The sequence below is a fragment of the Bos indicus x Bos taurus genome, chromosome 5 (genome assembly GCF_003369695.1).
Source record: "Bos indicus x Bos taurus breed Angus x Brahman F1 hybrid chromosome 5, Bos_hybrid_MaternalHap_v2.0, whole genome shotgun sequence".
NCBI lineage: Eukaryota > Metazoa > Chordata > Mammalia > Artiodactyla > Bovidae > Bos > Bos indicus x Bos taurus.
In genome coordinates, this window is record NC_040080.1 from 9,477,120 (window position 1) to 9,504,124 (window position 27,005).

The 27,005-nt window shown below is 48.1% G+C and overlaps 1 protein-coding gene across 1 annotated transcript; it reads right to left on the reverse strand.

Annotated features, from left to right (window-relative positions):
• Nucleotides 1–9,431: 9,431 nt before the first annotated feature.
• APOBEC3B (apolipoprotein B mRNA editing enzyme catalytic subunit 3B) lies at nt 9,432–24,612 on the reverse strand. Its single transcript, XM_027540753.1, has 8 exons — nt 24,444–24,612; nt 22,748–22,913; nt 19,024–19,303; nt 18,725–18,839; nt 12,176–12,332; nt 10,994–11,261; nt 10,630–10,745; nt 9,432–9,893 (listed from the first exon to the last, which is right to left on the reverse strand). The coding sequence occupies exons 1-8, from the start codon at nt 24,485–24,487 to the stop codon at nt 9,882–9,884; spliced, it is 1,158 nt and encodes a 385-aa protein (XP_027396554.1). The 5' UTR covers nt 24,488–24,612; the 3' UTR covers nt 9,432–9,881.
• Nucleotides 24,613–27,005: the final 2,393 nt, after the last annotated feature.

Here is a 27,005-nt window from a genome sequence, read left to right on the forward strand (position 1 = left end):
ATTCTGAGATCCTGGGGGTTAGATCTCCAACATGATTTTTTTAATTTGTATTTTATTAAAAAAAAAACTTTTTATTTTGTATTGGAGCATAACTGATTGACAGTGTTGTGCTAGTCTCAGGGGAACAGTGAAGGGACTCACCCACACATATCAGCTCAGCTCAGGCGCTCAGTCGTGTCCGACTCTGCGACCCCATGGACTGCAGCACGCCAGGCTTCCCTGTCCATCACCAACTCCCGAAATGCACTCAAACTCACGTCCATCAGGTCGATGACGCTATCCAACTGTCTCATCCTCTGTCGTCCCCTTCTCCTCCTGCCTTCAATCTTTCCCAGCATCAGGATCTTTTCCAATGAGTCAGTTCTTTGCATCAGGTGGCCAAAGTATTGGAGTTTCAGCTTCAGCATCAGTCCTTCCAATGAATATTCAGGACTGATTTCCCTTAGGATGGACTGGTTGGATCTCCTTGCAGTCCAAGGGACTCCCAAGAATCTTCTCCAACACCACAGTTCAAAAGCATCAATTCTTCGGCACTCAGCTTTCTTTATAGTCTCTCACACCCATATATGACTGCTGAAAAAACCATAGCTTTGACTAGATGGACCCTTTTGGCCAAGTAGTGTCTCTGCTTTCTAACATGCTATCTAGGTTGGTCATAGCTTTTCTTCCAAGGAGCAAGCATCTTTTAATTTCATGGCTACAGTCACCATCGGCAGCAGTTTTGGAGGCCCCCAGAATCAAGTCTCTCATTGTTTCCAGTTTGCCCATCTATTTGCCATGAAGTGATGGGACCAGATGACATGATCTTAATTTTTTGAATGTTGAATTTTAAGCCAACTTTTTCACTCTCCTCTTTCTCTTTCATCAAGAGGCTCTTTAGTTCTTCTTCACTTTCTGCCATAAGAGTGGTGTCATCTGCATATCTGAGGTTATTGATATTTCTCTCTGCAATCTTGATTGCAGCTTGTGCTTCATCCAGCCCAGCCTTTCTCATGATGTACTCTGCATATAAGTTAAATAAGCAGGGTGACAATATACAACCTGGACATACTCCTTTCCCGATTTGGAACCAGTCTGTTGTTCCATGTTCAGTTCTAACTGTTTCTTCTTGACCTGCATACAGATTTCTCAAGAGGCGGGTCAGGCGGTCTACTATTCCCATCTGTTTAAGAATTTCCCACAGTTTGTTGTGATGCACACAGTCAAAGGCTTTGGCATAGTCAATAAAGCAGAAGTAGATGTTTTTCTGGAACTCTCTTGCTTTTTCGATGATCCAACGGATGTTGGCAATTTGATCTCTGGTCCATACATATACATGTATCCATTCTCTCCCAAACTCCCCTCCGATCCAGGCTGCCACATAACATTGAGCAGAGTTCCACGTGGTATACAACAGGTCCTTGTTGGTAATCCATTTTAAATATAGCAGTTCCAAAGTGAATATTAAGGGGGGACATAAATCATAACAGTTGCCTATGGACACCCAATTCATCTTACTGCTAATAGAACCTTCATCATTTTGGATGAGAGGAAATGGCAACTATCCAACAAAAGGTTCATTTCCTCAGTTCCCCTCCCCAGCTGCCCACAGCAAGGGGTGCTGTATGACCCATGACAGGTAAGTGAGCGCTCTGAAGTGTGTCCCTGAATTTGGGCTCCTCTGATGTTTCCTCGGGGCTTCCCTGGTGACTCAACTGGTAAAGAATCCATCTGCAATGCGGGAGACCTGGGTTCAATCCCTGGGTTGGGAAGATCCCCTGGAGAAGGGAAAGGCTACCCACTCCAGTATTCTGGCCTGGAGAATCCCATGGACTGTATAATCCATGGGGTTGCAAAGAGTCAGACATGACTGAGCGACTTTCACACATGTCTACGAAAATTCAGTTAACCCTCAAGTTAAGAAGAAAGGGGGGGAATTTTAATTGAGCCAAACAGAGGATTTTAACCTGGGGAACAGAGTCTCAGAAAGCTCTTAGAATTATTCTGCCTGTTAATTAGAAGTCAAGGGCAGAGATGTTTACATTTTTAAGACAAAGGACCCTACGTCAAAGGGACACACTGCTATTTCACATAAAGTTCACCGAGGATACATAAATCCAGGTAAGCCTGGACAAAGTGAGCAGTGAGTCACCATGACCCCCTGCAGAGCTGGGAAAGAGTGCTGTTCTTTACGAAGTTACGTTGCCAGCGTCTGAAGAAAGGGGAAAAGTTGATCTTTATGGTTGAGCAGGCACTCCTTTCTTTGAGAAACTCTGGTTAATGTGTAGTGCAGATGCATATTGCAAGTTAGGGAGGGAAGGCGGAGGGCCAAACAAACACACACACACACAGAAAATTTTAATTTTTCTCGTCCCGCCCTATTATATAAATTTTATTTCGTCACTTGTGATTAGGTTCAGGTCTTGCATCTGCAGCAGGAACATCACAAAAGTGACCTGTGTTGTCATGGTACCCCATCCGCGTGCCGTTCCTCATGTTGTCCAGTTTATTTGATTAAGGAGGCGCCTGCCAGGCTTCTCCACTGTGAAGTTACTTCTTTTGCTTTGAAATTAATAACCATTTCTGGGAAAGGTTCACACATGCCTTGGAGATATTACAGATTTGGTTTCAGACTACCACAATAGAATGAATACTGAAATAAAGCAAGTCGCAAGAATATTTTGGATTCCTAGCCCATATAAGGGTTTTGTTTACACTCCCCTGTAGGCTACTAAGTGTGCGGTAACATTATGTTTTTTAAGAGTGTACATACCTTGGGAATTCCCTGGCGGTCAAGTGGCTAAGATTACACTTCCACTTGCAGGGGCTCGGACCTAAGATCCTGCATGCCGCATGGTGCTGCCAAAAAAAAATTTAAGTACACACTTGAGCTTACAAATACAAAACAATAAAAGCAAATTAAAATGGTAATGTCAAAGATCACCGACCAGAAACCAACACAACATGGTTAAGCAATTATCCTCCAATTAAAAATAGATTTTAAAAATAATAAGAAAAAAGATCACAGATCACCATAACAAAATAATAATGAAAACCTTTGAAATATTGAAAGTATTGCTAACATGGGACACAGAGACACGAAGTGAGCAAATATTGTAAGAAAAACACTGCTTGTAGACTTGCTCCACGCAGGCTACCACAGACCTTCAGTTTGTAAAAAATGCAGTGCCTGTGAAACGCAAAAAAGGGGAACGCAATTAAACGAAGTCTGCCTGTAATTTGAAACTATGGAAAATCCAATTCCTCATCACACATTCAATGTAGTTATTAACATTTATTTATATTAGTATGGATTCAGGGTTCCCTATTTTATTTAATGACTGTCATCCATTATTATCACAACTTGCTCGAAAGCTCAAAATTTATCAGTTTGGCCAATTTTAGCCTAGTTGGCTGCTATAGCTTTAGGGTATGTTTGACATTTAATATGTTCAAAGTTTTTAAATATCTGACAAGGCAATTCCCCTTTCCACAACATTGTTGTTCTTTTTCAGAATCATTTTGGCTATTCCTGCAGATTTTTCTCTTTCCATATTGAGGTTAGAATTGGATTTGTCAAATTATGTAAGAATTCCAAATGAAATCTTTGTTAATACTCTTTCGAATTTATTGAAGAGAAGGAAAAGTAAAATATTTTCCCTGGGAACATTAAATGTTTCTTCACTTCATGTAGCTCTATTTTATGTCCTTTATTATATTGTTGCAATTCTGTTCATAAAGTGTACATATTTCTTCTTGGGTTTCCCTGGTGGCTCAGCAGTAGAGAATCCAGTTGCAATGCAGAAGACGAGGGTTCCATCCCTGAGTCAGGAAGAGGCAACCCACTGCAGCCTTCTTGCCTAGGAAGAGGAGCCTGGCAGATTACAGTGCATGGAGTCACAAGAGTCAGAGCCGACTTAGCAGCTAAACCACCACATATCTCATCTTCAGACTCACGCTAGGCATTCCATAAATTTTATCACAGTTGTGAATAGCATCCCCATACCAGACACACACAAATATTTCTAAATTAGTTATCACTAATTTGTGCCCACACCTTGATTCCAGACTTCTGCTCTCCAGAAGTGTAAAAGGATACATTTCTGTTGCTCAAAGTCACCCCATTGGCGGTACTTTTTTGTGGCAGCCTTGGAAACCAGTCCGATGTAAGTGTCTACAAATAGTGGTCTGATGAGCTAGTGACTGGGCTTCCCAGGCGGCGCAGGGGTAAAGAATCCGATGAAGACGCTAGGGAAGACTCCTTCCCATGGCTTCTCCAGGTGGGGCCTTTTTCTCGTGCTGTGCTGATACCCCTTGGCATTCCTGGGCTTGTAGATCATTACTCCAGCCTCCACTTCTGTCCCCACATGAAATTCTCCATGCGAATCTGTGTCTTTCCTCTTCCTAAAGGACTACCAGTCGTGTTAGATGAAGGGTCCACCCTGCTTTGGTGTGATCTGACCATACATAATTATCTCTGCAATGACTCTATTTCCAAATAAGGACAATATTCTGAGGTCCTGGGAAGAGTATTAATTTGGGCGGATACTGCTCAACTTGGTGCATACATATTTCACATTTATTATTAAAAGCTTTTGTCTCTCTCTGTCTTTTTTCTCTGAATTTTGACTGTACTGGGTTTTTGTGGTGGCACTCAGGCATCTCTTGTTGCAGTGCAAGGCCTTCTGTAGTTGTGGAGCGCAGGCTGCAGTGAATGCAGACTCACTGACTTCTTGAGTTGCTGTGCTGGCTTAGTTGCCCCAAGGCATGTAGGATCTTAGTTCCCTGACCAAGGATTGAACCCTGCATTGGAAGGCAGACTCTTGTTTGGGCTATTCAGAGTCTGTTGTATTTCCACACAAATTTTAAAACTATTCATTGCATTTCTATAAAAAAAATGCGTATGGTTTTTGATAGTGATTGCTTTGAATCTGTAGATTGCCTTGAGTAGCGTGCTCATTTTAACAATATTACTAAGAACACTGTATATCTTTCCATCTGTGTCATCTTCAGTTTCTTTCACCAGTGTCTTCAGTTCAGTTCAGTTGCTCCGTTGTGTCTGACTCTTTGCGACCCCATGGACTGCAGCACGCCAGGCCTCCCTGTCCATCACCAACTCCCAGAGTTTACCCAAACTCATGTCCATTGAGTCGGTGATGCCATCCAACCATCTCATCCTCTGTCATCCCCTCCTCCTCCTGCCCTCAATCTTTCCCAGCATCAGGGTCTTTTCCAATGAGTCAGCTCTCCAAATCAGGTGGCCAAAGTATTGGAGTTTCAGCTTCAATCAGTGTCTTACAGTTTTCCAAGTATCTGTCTTTTGCATCCTTAGGTAGATTCATTCCTAAGTATTTTATTCTTTTTGATGTGATGGTAAATGGGATTGCTTCCTTAATTTCTGTTTCTTTTTTTAAAAAAATATTTCTTTGGCTGCATTGAGTCTTAGCTGCAGCACGTGGGATCTTTAGTTGCAGCCTGTGGAAACCGGTTCCCTGACCAGGGACCAAGACCTGGGCCCCTGCACTGGAAAATTCTGAAAGAGACGGGAATACCAGACCACCTGACCTGTCTCTTGAGAAACCTATACGCAGGTCAGGAAGCAACAGTTAGAACTGGACATGGAACAACAGACTGGTTCCAAATAGGAAAAGGAGTACGTCAAGGCTGCATATTGTCACCCTGCTTATTTAACTTATATGCAGAGTACATCATGAGAAATGCTGGGCTGGAGGAAGCACAAGCTGGAATCAAGATTGCCGGGAGAAATACCAATAACCTCAGATATGCAGATGACACCACTCTTATGGCAGAAAGTGAAGAGGAACTCAAAAGCCTCTTGATGAAAGTGAAAGAGGAGAGTGAAAAAGTTGGCGTAAAGCTCAACATTCAGAAAACTAAGATCGTGGCATCTGGTCCCATCACTTCATGGCAGATAGATGGGGAAACAGTGGAAACAGTGTCAGACTTTATTTTTCTGGGCTCCAAAATCACTGCAGATGGTGACTGCAGCCATGAAATTAAAAGACGCTTACTCCTTGGAAGGAAAGTTATGACCAACCTAGACAGCATATTAAAAAGCAGAGACATTACTTTGTCAACAAAGGTCTGTCTAGTCAAGGCTATGGTTTTTCCAGTAGTCATGTATGGATGTGAGAGCTGGACTATAAAGAAAGCCCGAAGAATTGATGCTTTTGAGCTGTGGTGTTGGAGAAGACTCTTGAGAGTCCCTTGGACTGCAAGGAGATCCAACCAGTCCATCCTAAAGGAGATCAGTCCTGGGTGTTCATTAGAAGGACTGATGTTGAATCTGAAACTCCAATACTTTGGCCACCTGATGCAAAGAGCTGACTCATTGGAAAAGACTCTGATGCTGGGAGGGATTGGGGGCAGGAGGAGAAGGAGGTGACAGAGAATGAGATGGCTGGATGGCATCACTGACTCAATGGACATGAGTTTGCGTAAACTCCAGGAGTCAGTGGTGGACAGGGAGGCCTGGCGTGCTGTGGTTCATGGGGTCGCAAAGAGTCAGAGACAAATGAGCAACTGAACTGAACTGACATGAGTGCAATTATGCAGTACTTTGAGCATTCTTTGGCAATGCCTTTCTTAGGGACTGGAATGAAAACTGACCTTTTCCAGTCCTGTGGCCTCTGCTGAGTTTTCCAAATTTGCTGGCATCTTGAGTGCAGCACTTTCACAGCACTATCTTTTAGGATTAAAAACAGCTCAACTGGAATTCCATCACCTCCACTAGCTTAGGTCTACTTGACTTTACATTCCAGGATGTCAGGCTCTAGGTGAGTGTTTCCACCATCGTGATTATCTGGGTCATAAAGATCTTTTCTGTACAGTTCTTCTGTGTATTCTTGCCAGCTCTTCTTAATATCTTCTGCTTCTGTTAGGTCCCTACAATTTCTGTCCTTTATTGTGCCCATCTTTGTATGAAATGTTCCCTTGGTATCTCTAATTTTTTTGAAGAGACCTCTAGTCTTTCCCATTCTATTGTTTTCCTCTATTTCTTTGCATTGATCACTGAGGAAGGCTTTCTTATCTCTCCTTGCCATTCTTTGGAACTCTGCATTCAAATGGGTATATCTTTCCTTTTCTCCTTTACTTTTTGCTTCTCTTCTTTTCACAGCTATTTGTAAGGCCTCCTCAGACAGCCATTTTGCTTTTTTGCATTTCTTTTTCTTGGGGATGGTCTTGATCCCTGTCTCCTGTACAATGTCGTGAACCTCCATCCATAGTTCATCAGGGACTCTATCAGATCTAGTCCCTTAAATCTATTTCTCACTTCCACTGTATAATCATTAGGGATTTGATTTAGGTCACACCTGAATGGTCTAGTGGTTTTCCCTTCAATTTAAGTCCGAATTTGGCAATAAGGAGTTCATGATCTGAGCCACAGTCAGCTCCCGGTCTTGTTTTTGCTGACTGTATAGAGCTTCCCCATCTTTGGCTGCAAAGAATATAATCAATCTGATTTTGGTGTTGACCATCTGGTGATGTCCATGTGTAGAGTCTTCTCTTGTGTTGTTGGAAGAGGGTGATTGCTATGACCAGTGCATTCTCTTGGCAAAACTCTATTAGCCTTTGCCCTGCTTCATTCTGTACTCCAAGGCCAAATTTGCCTGTTACTTCAGGTGTTTCTTGATTTCCTACTTTTGCATTCCAGTCCCCTATAAGGAAAAGGACATCTTTTTTGGGTGTTAGTTCTAGAAGGTCTTATAGGTCTTCATAGAACCTTTCAACTTCAGCTTCTTCAGCATTACTGGTCTGGGCATAGACTTGGATTACTGTGATATTGAATGATTTGCCTTGGAAATGAACAGAGATCATTCTGTCGTTTTTGAGATTGCATCCAAGTACTGCATTTCAGACTCTTTTGTTGACTATATGGCTACTCCATTTCTTCTAAGGGATTCTTGCCCACAGTAGTAGATATAATAGTCATCTGAGTTAAATTCACCCATTCCAGTCCATTTTAATTCACTGATTCCTAAAATGTCAATGTTCACTCTTGCCATCTCCATGTTGTTTTTGCTTTGGCTCCGTCTCTTCATTCTTTCTGGAGATATTTCTCCACTCATCTCCCATGGACTGCAGCACGCCAGGCTTCCCTGTCCATCACCAACTCCTGGAACTTACTCAAACTCATGTCCATTGCATCAGTGATGCCATCCAGCCACCTCATCCTCTGTCATCCCCTTCTCCTCCTGCCTTCAATCTTTCCCAGCATCAGGGTCTTTTCCAGTGAGTCAGTTCTTTGCATCAGATGGCCAAAGTATTAGAGTTTCAGCATTAGTCCTTCCAATGAATATTCAGGACTGATTTCCTTTAGGATTGACTGATTGGATTTCCTTGCAGTCCAAGGGATTCTCAAGAGTCTTCTCCAATACCACAGTTCAAAAGCATCAGTTCTTTGGCACTCAGCTTTCTTTTTTAGCTGTTATTTTTAAAATTTTTTAATTGTATAAAATTTAATTTGCCTGATATCTTTTTGTTCATCCCTTTGCCTCTTTGTTCATCCCTTTATTTCTAAGCTCTATCACTTAAAGAGTATTTTTTTTTGTAAGCAGTGTGGAAATATTTATTCTGTTCACATTTTGTGTTGTGTTAGTCGCTCAATTTTGTCCGATTCTTTGGGACCCCATTGACTGTAGCCCACCAGTCTCCTCTATCCATGGAATTTTCTAGGCAAGAATACTGGAAGCAGGTTGCCATTCCCTTCTTCAGGGGATCTTCCCAACTCAGGAATCGAACCCAGGTCTCCTGCATTACGGGCAAATTCTTGACCACCTGAGCCACCACGGAAGCCCCTCTGTTCACATTCAGTGTAATACATTAGATTTTACTCTTCTCATCTTATGCTGTGTTCATTATTTATTTTAACTGTTTCCTGTCCCTTTCCTCCATCCTGATGGGACTGTTGGCAGTGGGGGCAGTCGAAGCAGGGATTCTTTGTTAGTATCCAGCTGCTGTGGGTGAAGCATGCCATCACCAGCAGTCCTGGCCACTAGACCAGCTAGCAGCATAGTTTGGAGGCTTCCTGGCAGTGAAGCCTTCAAATCTAGTTCCTCGTCCTTCCTAGAGATTCCGTGAACCATCCAACATCTTTCTATTAAATGTTTTTTCTGTGTCAGGAATTTCAGCATTCCAGGAATGCCTGTTGCTTCAACCAAGAACACCGGAAAACAGTTTCAAGTCTGCTCTTTCCCCAGTCAAGGCTGTGGTCAACTTCATGCAATAAAGTTTTACTTTGCTTATTAACAATATTTGATTTATTATTTTACTTGGCTGTGCCAGGTCATAGTTGTAACATATGGGGTCTTTTGGTTTCGGCTTGCAGGATCTTTAGTTGTGGCATGTGGGATCTCATTGTCCCCTGACCAGGGCTCAAACCCTGGCCCCTTGCATTCAGAGCAAGGAGTCTTAGCCACTGGACCACCAGGGAAGTCCTTATCTTATTTATTTAGGCAAATGTTAGATACAGAGAAGGAATAGAGCATAGTTGAATCACAAAATGATCCCACTATTCCAGACTCTACTAGGAATTCTAAAGCAAATTTTTCCTTAGAGCTGTAGCACTAAAGTTCTTTGTACTCATCGTTTAATGAAGGAAAGACTAACCCTTACGTAACCCTTTTAGAAAGTAAAGTTTTACAGACTTTCAAATTGTCTTTATTATTATTTTTTTCAATTAAAAAAAATTTTCCCACTTAGAAAACAGAAGAAAGATCTCTGGACTTGGGCAAGGGTCCGGCTTGCCTGTGGAGCTTGTTCCTCGATCCTGAGAGTCAGCAGTTCATGAAGCATTGGGATGCCCCAGGAACTGTCATCTTGAGTCACTCCGTAATGACAAAGGGATGAGAGTCTGATGCTCAAGCCTCTGAAGATCTTTTCTAAATTGGGGCCTGTTGAGAGAGGAATGAGAAAGCTTTGATTGGCAGGAAACTGTGAGGGAGGTAGGGGAGGAGAGGTGATGCTGAAAACGCAGGGACTAGAAATGCAAAGGAAAAGAACTGAGGCAAGTGCGCCCTGGAAGCCTGGAGGGAAACAGAGAGCTAAGGAGAATTTATTAAGGGGCTTCCCTGGTGGTCCAGTGATAAAGAGTCTGCATTCCAATGTAGGGGACTCAAGTTCGAACCCTGGTAGAGGAACTAATATCCCACATGCTGCAGGGCATCTAAGAGGCTGTGTGCCACAAAGAAGTGTCAGTCACTCGGTCGTGTCCGACTCTTTGTGGCCCCGTGGACTATAGTCTACAGTAGCCCGCCAGGCTCCTCTGTCCATGGACTTCTCCAGGCAAAAACATGGGAGTGGCTAGCCATTCCCTTCTCCAGGGGATCTTCCTGACCCAGGGATCACATCCAGATCTCCTGCATTGCAGGCAGATTCTTTACTATCTGAGCCATCAGGGAAGCCACAAAGAAGACCTGAAGCAAACAAACAAAAAGGATCTATCAAGAGAGACATGGAAGGAACTGCAAACGCCTGGGAGAGGGAGCCAAAAGGAGGTGTCATGAGAAAAGAGAAGGGAGTGGGGGGTGGGAGACAGCAAGCAGAGGACAGATGATAGAAGTGGGGAGGCTGAAGCTGGCGAGGGAGTCGGGGAGAGGCCGGGGACCTGCTTTGGGGCTGGCTTCTCACCGTTAGGATCCTCTGGAGCCTTCGTCTTATGCTCGCACTGTATTGCTCCAGCTTGTCCCAGGGCTGGAAGGGCCTTGACTGGTTGTCCACAAACTGTTCCCAGCAGTCTTCAAACTCTTGAGATATGAGAGAGAGAAGCAGAGTCAGGCCCTGAGGGCAGAGGAGCAGGTTTCCTCCTTCCTTCCCCCTTCTTTCTATTCCTGTCCCTGGAATTTCCCCTCCAGGTGGTATCACCCCTTGAGTCCCAACTGGGCCTGCGTCCTTCCTGCCCAGCCTCCCCTCTTCTCCCACTCCCACGCAGTGGCTTTCGCTCCTGGAACTTGCAGAACCTCCAGGGCACTGACAGCTCTGTCTCTCTTCCTACCTGTGTGGGTCATGACAGCCACTGAGATCCCAGCGTTCTGCAGATCCTGCAGCCCCATCTTAAATGACTTGATCCAGTGGAAGTACAGGCGGGAGGCAAAGATCTCCAGTTTCAGGTGGTTATTCCTGGTGATGAAATTGACCAGCTCATTGGCACAGTTCGGGCAAGGGCTCCATGTGATATAGCAGATGATTTTGTAGCTCTGGCTCGGGTTCAGATCCAGTGAGTTGATCTTGTCAATAAAGCGAATTTCTGCATGCCGCTGCTTCTGGAGAGGGTATAAGACAGAGAGCAGGAAGGGCTGGTTAGAAGGCAGAGGCCAGAGGTCACACATGGAGGGTGAAGTTGGGGATGAGGGGCTCTATCCTGTGAACTTTCTAGGATGTGAGCTTGCCTATACCACAAAGAAAGAACCTCCTTTTGTTCATTGTGTATTCCTTCACTCACTCACTCATCCATTAATTCCACACATCTGTATCTTGACCGGAATCTGATCAGGGTCCTTGTGGCCAGAGGAGACGGGTTGTAGACCAGACACCCCCAGGGCTTCGTAGTTATTTAGTCACCAAGTCGTGTCTAACTCTTTGTGACCCCATGGACTATAGCCTACCAGTCACCTCTGTCCATGGGATTTCCCAGGCAAGGATACTGGAGTGGGTTGCCATTCTCTTCTCCAGGGGATCTCCCCAACCCAGGGATCAAACCCGCATCTCCTGTATTGGCAGGTGGATTCTTTACCACTGAGCCACCAGGTAGAGTGTGAGCTGGTGTTTGGACACAATCAGGAGGTTGTCTGGAGATGTTTGAACCTGAGGGTAGTACCAAGGAGCAGGTCAGGGAGGAAGAGAGGAAGAACAGACAGGTAGAAAGATGAGCAGAAAGGCAGAAATGTGATGGAGATCTTGCAGGTGAGGTTAGGTGCTCAGTCCTTGGAAGAGCGCTTGGCTTCCCGGAGTGATGACTGAGCTGAGACCTGGAGGATGAGAAAACATGAACTTCTCAAAGAGGAGCAGGAAGACTTTGTGCTGGAAGGAAGGCCTTCTGTGGTGGCCTGGGATGGGGAAGAAGGTGGAGAGTTCCTGGGAAGCTGGGTTAACTCAGACTCTGCTGAGTCTCGCGATTTCCCCTGCATGGATGAGGTTAGCCCCTTCCGGCCCTGTACCCAGAGGACCCGTCTGGCACCTTGTTGCGGAAGCAGCCTCTGTCAAGCGTCAAGTCATTACGCTGCTTCAGCTGGTAGCACAGGTAGGTCTTCCTCCGGTAGTAAGGTGCTGGGACCCGGGGCTGGTTGCCAAACTGCTGCTTGAACAGAACTTCTCTTAGCAGATTCATCGTGTTTCTGTGCAACAAGGAAGGAGAAAATCCAAGATGCAGAGAGCGTTCTTTCTCTGTTGCCACCCTAGGCTGGGTTACATTCTGAACCCAATTCCTTGGGCTCGCCTGGGCCCTTAAGGGGAGGTATGGGAGGGTCTCTTCCTTCTTGGCTGACCAGGGGGACCGGGGAGGGAGACGGAAGAGGGTGAGTTCTCCCACCTCAGAGACCACCTCCCACCTCTGGCCTGAAAGAGACCCCCCCCCACTCCAGCCCACGCTAGAGGACACTGCAGGCAGGATGCCTGGGCTAGGGTAGGGCGGGGGCACCCCGAGAACTGAACACGGCATGTCCTTCCTCGGCTCTCACATCTTTGTCCTGAGCTCCAGACCCCTCTGTGTAGGTCCCACAAGCACCTCAATCCCATGTCTAATGTCAGAACCCTTTCTCTTTGGGGGATGGGGGGATGGAAGCTGGTGTTTGTCCGTTAACTCTTTGTGCTCCTGGCTGAGGTGTGTGTATCACACTTTAGTCTGTACAAAGAGCACAGAGGTACATGACCAGGAAAAACTGCTGTCACCAAGGGTGTGTTGCAACAGACACCTTTGGTGGAAGCACTCACTTAGCTTTTTCTCCCCCGCCCATTATGCTTGTACTCTGTAAAGTATTTCGTTTTGTACCTTGCTTTCCTTCATGTAATACATTGCAAAGTGGCCCAGCCCACGTGGAAATGCAGAACCACGAGGTTCTAGTATGTGAGCTTGCCCACAGCACAAGGAAAGAACCTCCTTCTTTCCTTCATTAGGTATTCCTTCACTCACTCACTTATCCATTAACCCCACACTCCTCAAGCATCCGTATCTTGATCAGAATCTGATCAGGGTGCCTGAGGCCAGAGGAGATGAGTTGTAGACCAGACACCCCCAGGGCTTCGTAGTTGTTTGGTCACTAAGTCGTATCTGACTCTTTGTGACCCCGTAGACTGTAGCCTGCCAGGCTCCTCTGTTCATGGGATTTCAAGAAATCCCATTTTTTTTCAATAAATGCTGCTGGCTCTGCACAAATTGAAGCAGGTGGATACAACCAGGAGCCTTCCTGCCAGACCCAGGGAGGTGCATGAGGGTACGCTCTGGCCAGAGCCCCACCACACGTGGACACCCAAGGCCAAGCAGATGCCAGCCTGAACAAGCTTGGGAGGCTTGATGGCCTCAGACCACCGTCCTTTTGGACTCTCCACCCACGGTAATGTCACTTGGCCTATCATCGCGTCAGACACAGGTGACCTCAGAGCATCGGAACTGGCACAGGAACCAAACCAAGGATGCCCTCATAGCCCAGACCCCGGGTTGCAACACTCTGCCTACAAGGGTGGAAAAGCTCTGCCATATTTCCAGCTGACTCACTGAAATATCACCAGTTCCACCAATGAAAAGCCATTTCTGGTGTCTGTTATTCTAATCAGCAAAGCCACAGATTTCACCAGTGGAAACCTATCTCATCAATGGAAACCTAATATGCCTCGTGTTAATCAGTAAAACTTTAGGAGGATTTGGAGAACAACTGCTAAAGAGACCACCTCTGGACTGGGACCCTTCATTACCCACCACTGACCTCCCCTGAAGTTCATACTCCCGGTGAGGGGAACTGGAGGCCAGATCAGAAGGGAAATCCCATTTGCAGCACATCTAAGACAACCACTGCCCCATCTGCCCAGAGTCTTCCTGATTTTAGCCCTGAAGTCCCCGTGTTCTGGGAAACTCCCCAGTCCTGGGGACACCCAGACAACTCAAGGCTTAGACCCTTCACATTTCAGACGAGAGGACTTATCTTCATAGCACATATGTTGCACCTTGACCTTGACTAGCTAAAACTGTAGGTGTGACAGAAACAACCTTTAAGAAGTATTTAAAGATCAACTGAATTTTTCACACTTGGTAGTGTCTTCATGGGAAATGAGTTATCTTCTTATCTTGGAGAGTTTTCCCTCCACAGAGCAGAAATGAGGGTATTCTTTTGCAAAATTGTGCCTTTAAAATAAAGTTTTACAAAAATGCTTTTGTAGCTGACTCCAGACATTGTTTCAATCATCCTTGAACCTAAAGTCTAGGATTGAGGGTGCACAAAAAGCTTCAGGAAGACCTGGGGGCCATATCTATGGGATATGGCCAGGGCCAGACACAGAGATGGCCAGGGACACAGACAGACAGGCTGTGGCAGAGGTGAGGCTGGGAGGCCTGAGGCAAGAGGAGGAACAGAAGTGGAGCCCTGCAGGGAAGGAGCCAGAGAGAGAACCCAGGGCTGGGAGTGGATGGTGGCAGAGCCCGAGGCTGAGAGGAGAACTGGCATCGATACCTGGTCCCCACAGCCTGGCTCCAGCCCCCTTGGCAGTCTCGGCTTGCCCTGGCACTGGGCGCTCTGGCTCCACCTCCCTCTCAGCAGGCTGCCCTTGGCCTTGGGAGAGTCCCTTATCTGAGAATGTTCCCCGACAGCTTTCTGAGTGGCAGATGCCCTTCTGGCCTGGGGAAGCTGAGGCGGGAGATCCTAGGCTGGTTTTCTTTTTCTCCATCCTCTTCCTCCTCCCGGGCTCTTGACTTACCTGGTTCCGGGAGTCCAAACGCAAGCTCCTTGCCCAGGATGGCCTGACCCAGCCCAGCCCTCAGTCATAGACACTCCCAGGACCCCTGCTTTTAGGACAGTCCCTGATCTGAAAGCAACCTCCCAGCCATCTCAGCTGAGGCTCCACCCGCTTCCTGTTTTGGCACCAGGCGTGGGAGGGCCCCGGGGTGCTTTGATTCCTCGGGTTCAGACCCGCCCTCTCTGGGGCCCTCCCTCTTGGCAGAGCTCAGCCTCTGATGGATGGGCAGGACCGACATTACTGCAAAGGGGAAAGAGAAAGTAAAGATGCCAGCAAGAGGGATGGGCCAGACCCTGGCTGTAGAGAGCAGGACAGAGACTGCTCCCACTGGGGGAGGGGCAAGCTGATGCTCTCTCCACCCACCCCGGCTTGGTACTTTGTTGTCATTTAGTACCCTGGCAAGACTCTGGGCAGGATGGAAAAGGAGGGCTGGGGGTCAGCACTACAGATCTTCATCTCCAGCCCTGTGTTGGGCAGATCTGTGCACCATCAGCCACCCCAGCGCCCCGACAGCCTCAAGCAGGGAGGATCGTTATCCTGACATTTTAGATGAGGTCCTAGCACAGAGAGGCTAAGACAGTCTCTCGAGGTCACACAGCAAATAAATGAAAGAACTGGAAAGCTGTCCAGGCAGCCTGGCCTGGCTCCCTCCTCCCGCTTCCCCATTGTTCCATTAAAAAGAGTGGGTGGAGGGTGGGTACAAAAGAAAGGGTAAGCTGCCTGCTTACCTTGTCATGTCAAGACCTCCAGATGAAAAAGTAGCTCTGGGGAAAGGGGAAACCTAGGGAGGAGGTCTTAGAGCAGTCGCGGCCACGTCCGGTCCAGATTGCACACAGATGCAACTCCTAAGTTAACTTTTCCCAGCTTGTCATGTCACTGCTCTCGGACCCTGCACACACCCCCTTCTGCCCCACAGGCCCTGGTGTGGCCTCGGGGGTAACAAGACCTTGGGCAGGAAGTTAGAGGATCTATAAGAATGCTGTCCCCTTTACCTCCCTTTGTCCTAATGTCCAGGGTCACAGCCAATGGAAAAGTCTAGAATGATCTGGGTCCTTCTGGGAAGACTAATCAGATCTGCACACTGAAGTGTTGGTCAGACTCAGAGCTAAGTCACCCCTGGCCTGAGAAGCAGGAAGGGTGGACAAGAAGTCTGAAACCCTTTGCTGGCCTTTCCCTAATGACAGCAATCCTCCAGCCCCGGCCCTAGAAATCCCCGTGAGCTGCCGGGGATGGGCCGAGATGCAGGCGTGCCAGGAGCGGGGCATTTTGAGCTGGCCACTGGGGCCCTTTCAATGCTGGAGACAATCAGGACGTGTGTCATCCACAGCTGTGTCCATCTGTGCCTCCCTCCTTGAAGGAAACACCAAGAGGGAGGGCATCGAGGCAGATGAGCTGAAGCAGCCAGGGACCCCCCGGGACTCTGCTCAGGACCCCCAGGCAGCAGTGCAAACAAGAGGGGAGAGCAAACGGACAAGCATCTGCTGCCACTGACAATTCATGCCAGATGCCAAGAGGAGTGGGACCCCCGACCTTCTCCACGAGGACTTTATGACAGATTCCAAACCAACAGCTTTCTACTTGCCGGTCCTTCCTGTGCCTCTGGTGGCCCAGAAACCCAGCTCATCAGGAGCTTACTCTCTTTACCCCTTGCCATCGTTCCCGCCACCCTTTCTGGAATCTCCACCGAGTCCCTCCTCCTCTGTGCGTTTATGTGGCTGCTGGCTCTGCAATCACAGGGCCAGACACTCACGTTCTGATCTACCTTGAGCAGCCGAGCTGTGGTCTCTGACCTGACTCCTGGAGGCCCTTCCACTTTCTGTTCTGCTTTTGGGAAAATTTCTGATCATCTCAATTCTCAAGTGCCCAATCCTACCTTTTCCCCTAAAGGCCTATTTAAATGTAAACTTAACCATTAACTACCCCCCGCCCCCACTCACTCTCCATCACCATCCTCAGCGCTTCATCGCTGGCAGCAATGTGGGAATGGGACCAGGAATGAGCAGAGTGAGCTCGGACTGTGATGATGTCAGAGTGATGGTGGGGTGAGGGTGGGGTTGTGGGGGCACCAAGGTCTAGAATGGAAGCAGACGAGTCAGGGTCAAGGGGTGGGGCATAACCTGGAGAGAGACACACAGGACCAGGATCCTGCTGTCACTGCGCCCGCTCAGCTCAGAGATGCCCTTGGTCATTGTAGGGGCTGAACTGTGAGCTCCAAATCCATATTCTGAAGTCCCCACTTCCACTTCCTCAGAACGTGACCGTAACTGAGATAGGACCTTGAAGGCAGTGATTGAATTAAGAGCAAGCTCTTAGGGCTGGGGTCCCCAGCCTCCGGGCCATGGACTGGCACCTGTCTGTGGTCTGTTAGAAAGGGTCTGCACAGCAGGAAGTGAGCGGTGGGCAAGTGAGCAAAGCTTTATCTGTATTTACAACCGCTTCCCATCGCTCACGTTACTGCCTGAGCTCTGCCTCCCATCAGGTCAGGGGCAGCATTAGATTCTCATGGAAGCACAAATAGGGCTTCCCAGATGGCATTAGTGGTAAAGAACCCGCCTGCCAATGCAGGAGCCAGAAGAGACTCGGGTTCAATCCCTGGGTCAGGAAGATCTCCTGCAGGAGGGCTTGGCAATCCACTCCAGTATTCTTGCCTGGAGAATGCTATGGACAGAGGAGCTCGGCGGGCTACAGTCCATGGGGTGGCAAAGAATTGGAAATGACTGAAGCAACTTAGCTCACACATACAGGAGTGCAAACCCTACTGTGAACTGTGCAATCAAGGGACCTAGGTTGCATGCTCTTTATGAGAATCATCCCCAAAGCATCCTCTTCTCAACCCTCCGGTCCGTGGAAAAACATTGTCTTCCATGAAACTGGTTCCTGGTGCCAAAAAGGTTGGGGACCACTGTCTTAGGGTGACTCTTACTCCAATCTGACTGATGTCCTTGTGTGTGCTAAGTTGCTTCAGTCGTGTCCGACTCTTTACAACCCAGTGGTCTGTAGCCTGCCGGGCTCCTCTGGCCAGAGGATTCTTTAGGCAAGAATACTGGAATGGGTTGCCATGCCCTTCTCCAGGGGATCTTCCTGACCCAGGGATTGAACCTGCATCTCCAACGTCTCCTGCATTGGCAGGCAGGTTCTTTACCACTAGCGCCAGCTGGGAAGCCCCAATGTCCTTATAAGCAGAGGAGATTGGGACACACAGAGGGACACCAGGGGCTCCCCAGAGGTCACGCACAGAAGAAAGGCCATCTGAGGACACAGCAAGAAGGCAGCCACCTGTGGCCAAGGAGAGAGGCCGCAGGAAAACCCAGCCTGCCATCACCTTGGTCTTGGACTTCTAGCCTCCATGACAGCGAGAAAAATTAATGCGTCTTGTTAAGTCACCAGAGTGACTTAACAAGTCTGCGGAGTTTTGTTGCTGACGCCCTAGCGAACGAATACAGTCACTCCCATCAGGAATCCTCGTTCTCTGATTAGTCAAGTCAGTCTTCAAGGTTGTTTTTCAAATCTCATTTTCACACGTATACATGTTCATACCCACTTATGTTCAGTTCAGTAACAAGGTTGGGTCAGCGCGTGAGATGGGAGGAGGCGGGGGCCCCCTTGCTGGGGGAGAGGGAGACGCTGGGAGAAGAAAGGAGAGAGGACTGAGGAAAGGTTCAAGGGCAGGGGCCCGGCAGGACCGGGGCGGGGGGAAGAGGAGGCTGAGAAGGGAGGTAACAGTGGGCGGAGGTGAGGGGGAGGCCGTGGGTCGGGGTAAAGGGGAGGCTAAAGAAGCCCTCACCCGAGAATGTCCTCAAGCTCTTCAACCAGCCGCTGATAATTTCTGTCTAGTTTCTTCCAAGGCCTGAAGGGCCTTCTCTGACTGTATACAAACTTTTTCCAACAGTATTTGAATTCTGAGATAAAGAGGAAAGCAGAGCTGTCAGAACTGGGCCTGTCCTCTGCTGACCCTCTCCCTGTGCCCTGGGCCCTCCTCCCCGCTCCCCAGGCTCCCCTCCCACTCCCCTCTTTCTCGGGAGGTATTCTAGGTGCCCCCCCATACCTCCCCTCGCCCAGCCCCCCAGCCCCCTCTGCTCTCACCTTGGTAGGACATAATGTCCACATGGGCTCCCTGGTCGCTCAGCCTGAGCAGCCCCTGCCTGGACCCCTCCTCCTGGAATTTGTAGAGACGGGAGGTGAAGATGCTCAGCGTCACATTCTGGTGCCTCCCCAGGAAGTCAGCCACCTCCTTCGCACACTTCATGCAGGGGCTCCATGACATGAACCAGGTGATGTGGTAACGCTCGTTAGGGCGCAGCTTCTCGGCGTGGAACCAAGACAGGAAGCGGAGTTCGGTGTGGCAGCGAGTCCCACCATAGACCTGGGAGAGACGGAGGAGGAAAGCGCGGTTGTTCTTGGCGGCAGAGCAGGCCGTGAGGGTGGCAGCAGGAGGAGGAGTCAGGGGCTGGTGTCCCAGAGGCAGGTGGCTTACTAGTTATCCCTTCTTTCCATCTGTCCCCTCCCTTCTTTTCTTCCTTTTGTCCCTTCCCACAGTCACCCACTCATCCATTCATTCCAATATCCATCCTCTCAAGCATTCATTCTACAAGTATCCTGAGTCCGGCTTCGTGCCACGCCCTCTGGGGTCCAGGTTGGTTCCCTGGGTGCTGTCTGCTAGGAGGCTCACAGAGCTGCCCAGCACCTCAGGGAACCCACCAGCCACACACCTCTACAGAGCATCTGACGTGTGGCTCGAGTAAAGGGAGTTGTGTGGCAGGTGTGAAAATACACAGTTAAGGGATTTCCCTGGTGGTCCAGTGGCTAAGACTCCACGCTCTCAATGCAGGGGACCGGGGTTCGATCCCTGGTCAGGGAACTAGACCCCACAGGCAGCAACTAAAACAGATCCTGTATGCTGCCTGGAGCAGCCAAATAAATAAATGTTAAAAATAAAAAACACAGTTCGTTTCAGTGACTTAGTATGAACAAAAAAGAATGCAAACTATCTCATGAAGTTTTATATTAGTTATGCATTATAAAATTCATATAAGTATATAGCTTAGATACACAGACAATTCTCTTATCTGAGGGCTGCTCATCTGTGGATTCAACCAACCACCTATTGAAATTATTCAGAAAAAGGAAATTCCAGAAAGTTTCAAAAGACAAAACTTGAATTTGCCCGGCTGGCAACAATTTACATAACATCTTGTTCATTCGCTAAGTTGTGTCTGACTCTTTATGACCCCATGGACTACAGTACTCCAGGCTTCCCTGTCCTTCACCATCTCCTGGAGTTTGCTCAGACTCATGTCTATTGTGTTGATGATGCCATCCAACCATCTCATCCTCTATTGTCCCCTTCTCCTCCTGCCCTCAATCTTTCTCAGCATCAGGGTCTTTTCCAGTGAGTTGGCTCTTTGCATCAGGTAGCCAAAGTATTGGAGCTTCAGCATCAGCCTCAGTCCTTCCAATGAATATTCAGGCTTGATTTCCTTTAGGAATAACTGGTTGGATCTCCTTGCAGTCCAAGGGACTCGCAAGAGTCTTCTCCAGCACAATTCGAAATCATCAGTTCTTTGGTGCTCAGCCTTTTTTATAATCCAGCTCTCACATCCGTACATGACTACTGAAAAAAACCATAGCTTTGACTATATGGACCTTTGTTAGCAAAGAGATGTCTGCTTTTTAATACACTATCTAGGCTTGTCATATGCTTTCTTCCAAGCAGCAAGCTCTTTTAATTTCCTGGCTGCAGTCGCCATCCACATTGGTTTGGGAGCCCAGGAAAATAAAACCTGTCACTGTTTCCACTTTTTCCCCATCTATTTGCCATCAACTGATGGGACTGGATGCCATGATCTTAGTTTTTTGAAAGTTGAATTTTAAGCCAGCTTTTTCACTCTCCTCTTTCACTTACATAGACACTGCATTTACAAATGTTTATGTAGCATTTACATTGTATCAGATATCACAAGTAAGCTAGAGATGATCTAAAGTATATGGGAGAATGTGGGTAGGTTATATGCAAATGCTATGCCATCTTACATATGGAATTCAGTATCCACAGATTTTGGTGTTAGCAGGGTTCTTGGAACCAACCTCCCGCTCCATACAGAGGGATGACTGCATTGCCCAATACCTTATCAATATTAATTTCATCGGTTTCTCTTAATCTTTTGAATACTGGGTAGTAGAAAAAGTCAGATGACACGTATGACTCGGATTATATTTTGATGGGGTAATATTGCTACAGCGCACACTCCTACCCAACCCAGCCCATGAGAGCTGCCTTCCCCAGGTAGGTTCTGAAAAGGCTGCAGGCAGGTGGGGGACATTTTGCAGGAGTGGTGAGATGCTGCCCCAGGAGCCGCAGGGCAGTGGACTTATTAGGCACTGCTGATGCTGCAGTGGTCATCCAGGAGACCTGGCCACGTGCTCACCAGCTGGGGGACAGGCAGAATGAAGGTTGTGGGTCTCCCCTGTGAGATCCCAAGCCCTAGGCACAGAAGTGGAATGGGTGTGGCAGGTGAGGACCCAACTAGCAGAGCAGCTACTAGGGTCTGATCGGCACTGGAACACAATAGACCAGACTTCCTAAACACATCCTTGTTGTTAAGTCACTGAGTCGTCTCCGACTCTTTTGTGACTCCATGGACTGTAGCCCACCAGGCTCCTCTGTCCATGGGATTTCCCAGGCAAGAACACTGGAGTGGGTTGCCATTCCCTTCTCCAGGGGATCTTCCTGACTCAGGGATGGAACCCATATCTCTTGCATCTCCTCCACTGGCAGGTGGATTCTTTACCACCAAGCCACCAGGGAAGCCCACATGCTTTCCTCCGAAGCTAAAGGCCAAGCTTGATGACAACTCAGAGACCCACCACCAGCAGACTCTAAACAAAGCCTGGTGGGATGTCAACTGCCATCTTGTATGAGGTTCCAGGAGCGTCAAGTAGAGACTTCACAGGCCAAGGACTTAGGAAAATGTATGGGAAGACACGGAATTCCCTGACAGCCCCCAAATGGCATAGGACTGATTACAATTTTTTCCACTATATCAACTTGCTTATGAACCTTTGTAATACCTGTGATGGAGGGACAGCATCTGGGGGCTAAAATTTCATCCCGTTTTTGAAACAGGAACTAGATTTGAACGATTACCCTGCAAAGACATTGGACACTATCACTGCTGTGCGTGTGCGCTCAGTCGTGTCCAGCTCTTTGCAATCCCGAGGACTGTAGCCTACCAGGCTCCTCTGTCCATGCACTTTTCCAGGCAAGAATACTGGAGTGGGCTGCCATTTCCTTCTCCAGGTGATCTTCCCGACCCCGGGAAAGAACCCGTGTGTCCCGCATCTTCTGCACTGCAGGCAAATTCTTTACTGCATGAGCCATCCAGGAAGCCCCATCACTGCTATATCTGCATTCTTTTCTTTATCTAGGCCCCACCAAACTGCTTGCGGGATCTTAGTTTTCCATGCCCCCACTGGGAGCACCGAGTCTTCACCACTGGACTGCCAGGGAAGTCCCTATAACTGCATTTTTTATAAAAACTGGACGCACTGCAAAAGGAATTTTCCTAGTATCTGACATAACACAGTCGGAAAACCAGTGAATGGCAGTTGTAATTATATCCCCCAGTCATAACTTTGGGAAAACAACTTGTGCAAGGATCCTAAAAGGGCAGTTTGCCATCCACTCCCTGCTCCCGGGCTTTTCCTCCCCTGGCAGGACACAATGCCGGCAGCACGTGAAATCTGAGCTGCCCGCACTGCAATTCTAAGGCACCAAATAAATGCGATGAGAGTTTCCTGGGGCCTGTACCTGGTTATGAAAGACCCCCCAGTCGAAGGAGGCACGTGAGTGGTATTTCCTTCTTTCCACCTTGTAGCAGATATAGGAGCAGTTCCTCCTGTTGGCATAGAGTAGGTTGCAAAACTGGAAGTAGAAGGTTTCAGGATCTAACCGTGCCATGTGTTCGCTGGAGTCTCTGGAGCGAAAGAGAGAAAAGAGAAAATGCAGAGAACGCCCCCCTCCACTCCGACCCGGGCATTTCTCCCAGCTGTGTGTGTCTCCTGAGCACAACGCCCTGGCTGCTCTTGGTGCTCTGCTTCCCAGCAACCCTCCTGGGCCTTGGGAATTTCCTGCTGCCTTTGGCAGACAGGAAGACTGGGGAAGAGAAGACGGTGCTGGGTCAGCAGGGTGGGTGACGTCTGCCCCTAGGGCCCAGGCTCTGCTCTTTCCTGTAGCACCCTAATCCCCACTCCAGTTTTCCTGCCTAACATTAGTAAAACATAAAAAATAATAAAAACCTCTCCACTACAAAATAATATCCTTTGACATTTCAGTTCCATTCATTCCTGACTTTTCACTTGTGCATTTGTTTGCTTGTGTTAATTTTTATTGGAGTAAAGTTATTTTATAATGTCGTGTTAGTTTCTACGGTCGGGCAAAGTAAATCAGCTATACACAAACACGCATCCCTTCTTTTTTGGATTTCCTTCCCATTTAGGTCATCACAGAGCACCGAGTGGCGTTCCCTGAGCTATACAGTCCGTTCTCATTAGTTATCTATTTTATACATGATATCAATAGTTGTTTCAGTTTTTCAACGAGATTAACACCTAAATTCACCGGTTCAGGCTACTGTTTCAAGTGTTTTCTGTATCTGAACTCATTGACTCCTCCCCCAAATCCCAGGGGAACCAAGCCCATTTTATAGAGGAGGGAGCAGGGACACAGCGGGGGCAAGTAGCCCACCCAAGTCACACAGCAGTAAGTGATGGAGCCGGGCCCCAACCAGACGAGGCCATCTCCAGCTGTGCCATCTGTGACCTTGCAGCCGTGTGAAGCCTTGGATGTGGCTTTCTTTCCTACTCACTTTTAAAACAGGAGCACTTCCCCTGATCTTTCCTCGATTCTAGACCCGTGGTACAGTTATAAATGTTAAGCGTGGTCACCTAAGGTGTGGCCAGGTTGTAAACCATTTAATGGTTTTACTTAAACCAATGGTTGTAAATAAAACCATTTATTTTTCTGCTCAGAGCTGAGGTACCCTCGGAAGAGGGGATGTCTCTACTTGCCTTAGAGAAGTATTCTCACACTGTGCTTACAGTGGTCTAAACAGTAGAGAAAATGGATCGGAGTGCTGTAAACAGTCCACCAGCTGTTTCAGCCATCCTTTGGCCAAATTCTAAGTGTTCATAGAGGGTGCAGCCCAGCACAGGTGGGAAAGGAACTGGCCCACAGCATTTCAGACTGAGAGCTGGGCCAGAGGACCCTCAGAGAGGCGGGGAGGTGTGGGAGGGGCCAGTTCAAAAGCAAGAGTGGGCGCCCCCTCCCCAGAACAGGGCAAAGACTCCAAGTGGGAGAGGGTCCTTTCAGAAAAGGTGCCAGAGGGGGAAAAAGAACGGGGCTGGAGCTGCAGAGACTTCAGGGAGAAGGAGGCTGAGGGATGAGACACAGCCCTAGAGACCTCGGGAGAGGGGGCCCAGTAGACAGAGTGGGCGGGCAGCAGTACCTGGTCCAGGGCATCTGGCTGTAGCCTCGGTAGGCTGGTTGCATCCCTGGCCTTTGTCTTGAGCGCAGGGGCTCCACTTGCTCTCTCAGGACTCTCGGGTAGAAAAACCCCTTATCTATGAGTGACCTCCCAGGCCGGCTCTGCGGAAGCCCGCCCTCCTTCCTGGTTTGGCACGGGGGTGGGAGGAGGGCCCCGGGTGGGAGGGCCCCCGGGGTGCTTTGCTTCCTCAGGCTCAGACCCACCTTCCCCTGGGCCCTCCCTCTTGGCTGAGCTCAGCCTCTGATGGGGCCAGGCCCCTCCATGGGGTAGGACCTGACGTTACTGCAAAGGGAAAGAGAAAGTAAAGATGCCCAAGAGGGGGATGGGCCAGACCCTGGCTAAAGAGAGCAGACCGCAGCCGATCCCACTGGGGGAGGGCAGACTGGATCCCTCTCCACCCTATCCACTCACCCAGCCCAAATCTGCGCCTAGCTCTACACCTGCCTGTTGAATGAATGGACGCCATGAGGGAGTGTGGCCCTTATGAGGTAGGAGACAGGTGGGCTCCAGGTTGGAAATCTACAATAAGCCACCCTTCTGCTTGCATTTCTTGAGATAAGAGATAGGTGGGCTCCAGTTAAGGAATTTACAGGGTTAGTAGCCAGTCTTTGTCTCTTATCTCTAGGGAATAATCACGGCAAAGACAATGAAAGGAAAAAACCCTGTCTGACAGAGGAGACCCTACAAACGCGCAGAAACTCTCCTTGGAGTCAAGAAATAAAGTAGAAAATTATTAGTTGCCTTGAAGAAGGAATTCATAGGGCCTGGACTCCATCTTAGGCCTGTTCATGCTGATCACGCTCGGCTACCTTTCCAATGGACTCTGAACTCTGTGTTTAGTGCCTATGAAAACAACAGAAGGATAAGACCCCTCCAGACAGGGGAACCTTGAAGATCGTATCTAGGTTACTCATCGCCTAAGAGAAAACATACACTAATCACCCCTTCCTTGAGACAGGCCATAAGTTTTTCTGTATCTATCGGAGTATAACCTCGGGTTTATTGATTATTGGCTAACTGTTTGACTGAGCACATGAGCACATAGCACGTGAATGATGGGGTTACTGGGATTGTATTTTCCTTGGTTTATGTAAGTCTCAAGGAATTTGGAGTGGTGGGTTCAGACACATACACACAGGGTATAAAAGATTTTCACAGATGCTGGTTGGGGTCCTTGGCTAAGAGGAGACTCTGCCTTGGGCCCGCCGGTGTAATAAACTGCACTCCACTATCTGCATTGTCCTTCTGAGTGAGTTTGCTTCCCGGAATGTGTGGCTACAACAGCCTGACTCTTAGCGACCCCATGGACTGTAGCCCGCCAGGCTCCTCTGTCCATGGAATTCTCTAGGCGAGAATACTGGGGTGGGTTGCCATTTCCTTCACCAGGAGATCTTCCCAACCCAGGGCCACCGGGGAAGCCTTGGAATCAAAAGTCAGAGGATAATTCCAGGCCATGATGAGTCTTGCTCCTCCCAGAAGCCTTCACTTCAAGATCCAACTGGGTTAGGGTGGGCGTGCGCACCCCAGGGGAGGGTCCTGAGACAAATTAACCAGGGAGGACAAAGTAAGGTGATTGGCTTGAGGGAAGACATAGACTCAGAAAACTGCCCTTTTATGAAGGATTTATTATAAAGGATTTAAACTCCCCAAAGTTGCTAATTTCTCTCTCTCGGAGCTCTCTCCTGTGCCTTTCTGAATGTACTTTTCCTTTTCAATAAACTTTTTACTTTACTCTTTACCTTCTGCCTCCTTGCCTGAATTCATTCTTGATTAGGCAGGCAAGACTAGGAACCTCAGCCTTACCTGCTGACTCCTGTGGTCCAGGGCTTAGGACTCCTGGTCTGGGAAACGAAGTTCTTGCTTCCAGTTGCCGGTTGCTGCCGTTTGCTCCTGACTGCATCCGAAATCATTCCCACCTCCAAGTTCCAGCCTGCTTGGGGTTCAGGCTGTACAGAGAAGAACAAACCTGACTCCAGGTTGAATCTGTTCCTTAAGCTCGAACCCTTGTGCTCTGTGGCCTGTGTTCAGTCACGCTGGCTCTGTAGCCTTATATACCAATGTTGCTTGGAATTTCCCATGGATTCAGGTTATGGGTCCCACTCTAACGCAGGGGTGGTAGACGCTAGTCCCAGACTAACCACATGATTTGTTGTAAATAACAGTTTATTGACACTTTTAAAAAGGGGAAAATCAAGGAGTTCCCTGGTGGTCTAGAGGTTAAGATTTGGCACTTTCGCCACCATGGTAGGCTTCAATCCTTGATGGGGAATCTGAGATCTTCACATGCCTTGCAGCACACTCAAAACTAAAAAAAGGGAAAATCAATCAATAAAGATTACTTTAAACACACACACACACACACACACACATATAAGAACGCTGCCTAGAGCCAGGAATATATGTGATAGACCAGTCTCCAGCCAGCCTCTGACCTTTAAAGGCACTTTCCCATTCACATAGAGATTAAAAGTTGCAGAACAGAAAGTAACAGTTGTCTTGTTGGAGGTTTACTGGAACATGGTG

Excerpts from the sequence above, each read along its gene's own strand:
- APOBEC3B (XM_027540753.1), bottom strand. The coding sequence starts at position 24,487 with ATGCAACCAGCCTACCGAGGCTACAGCCAGATGCCCTGGACCAG. Across the intron at positions 18,840-19,023 it reads GGACATTATGTCCTACCAAG|AATTCAAATACTGTTGGAAA; the intron begins GTGAGAGCAGAG and ends TCTTTATCTCAG. Across the intron at positions 11,262-12,175 it reads GAGGCTGCTTCCGCAACAAG|AAGCAGCGGCATGCAGAAAT; the intron begins GTGCCAGACGGG and ends TACCCTCTCCAG.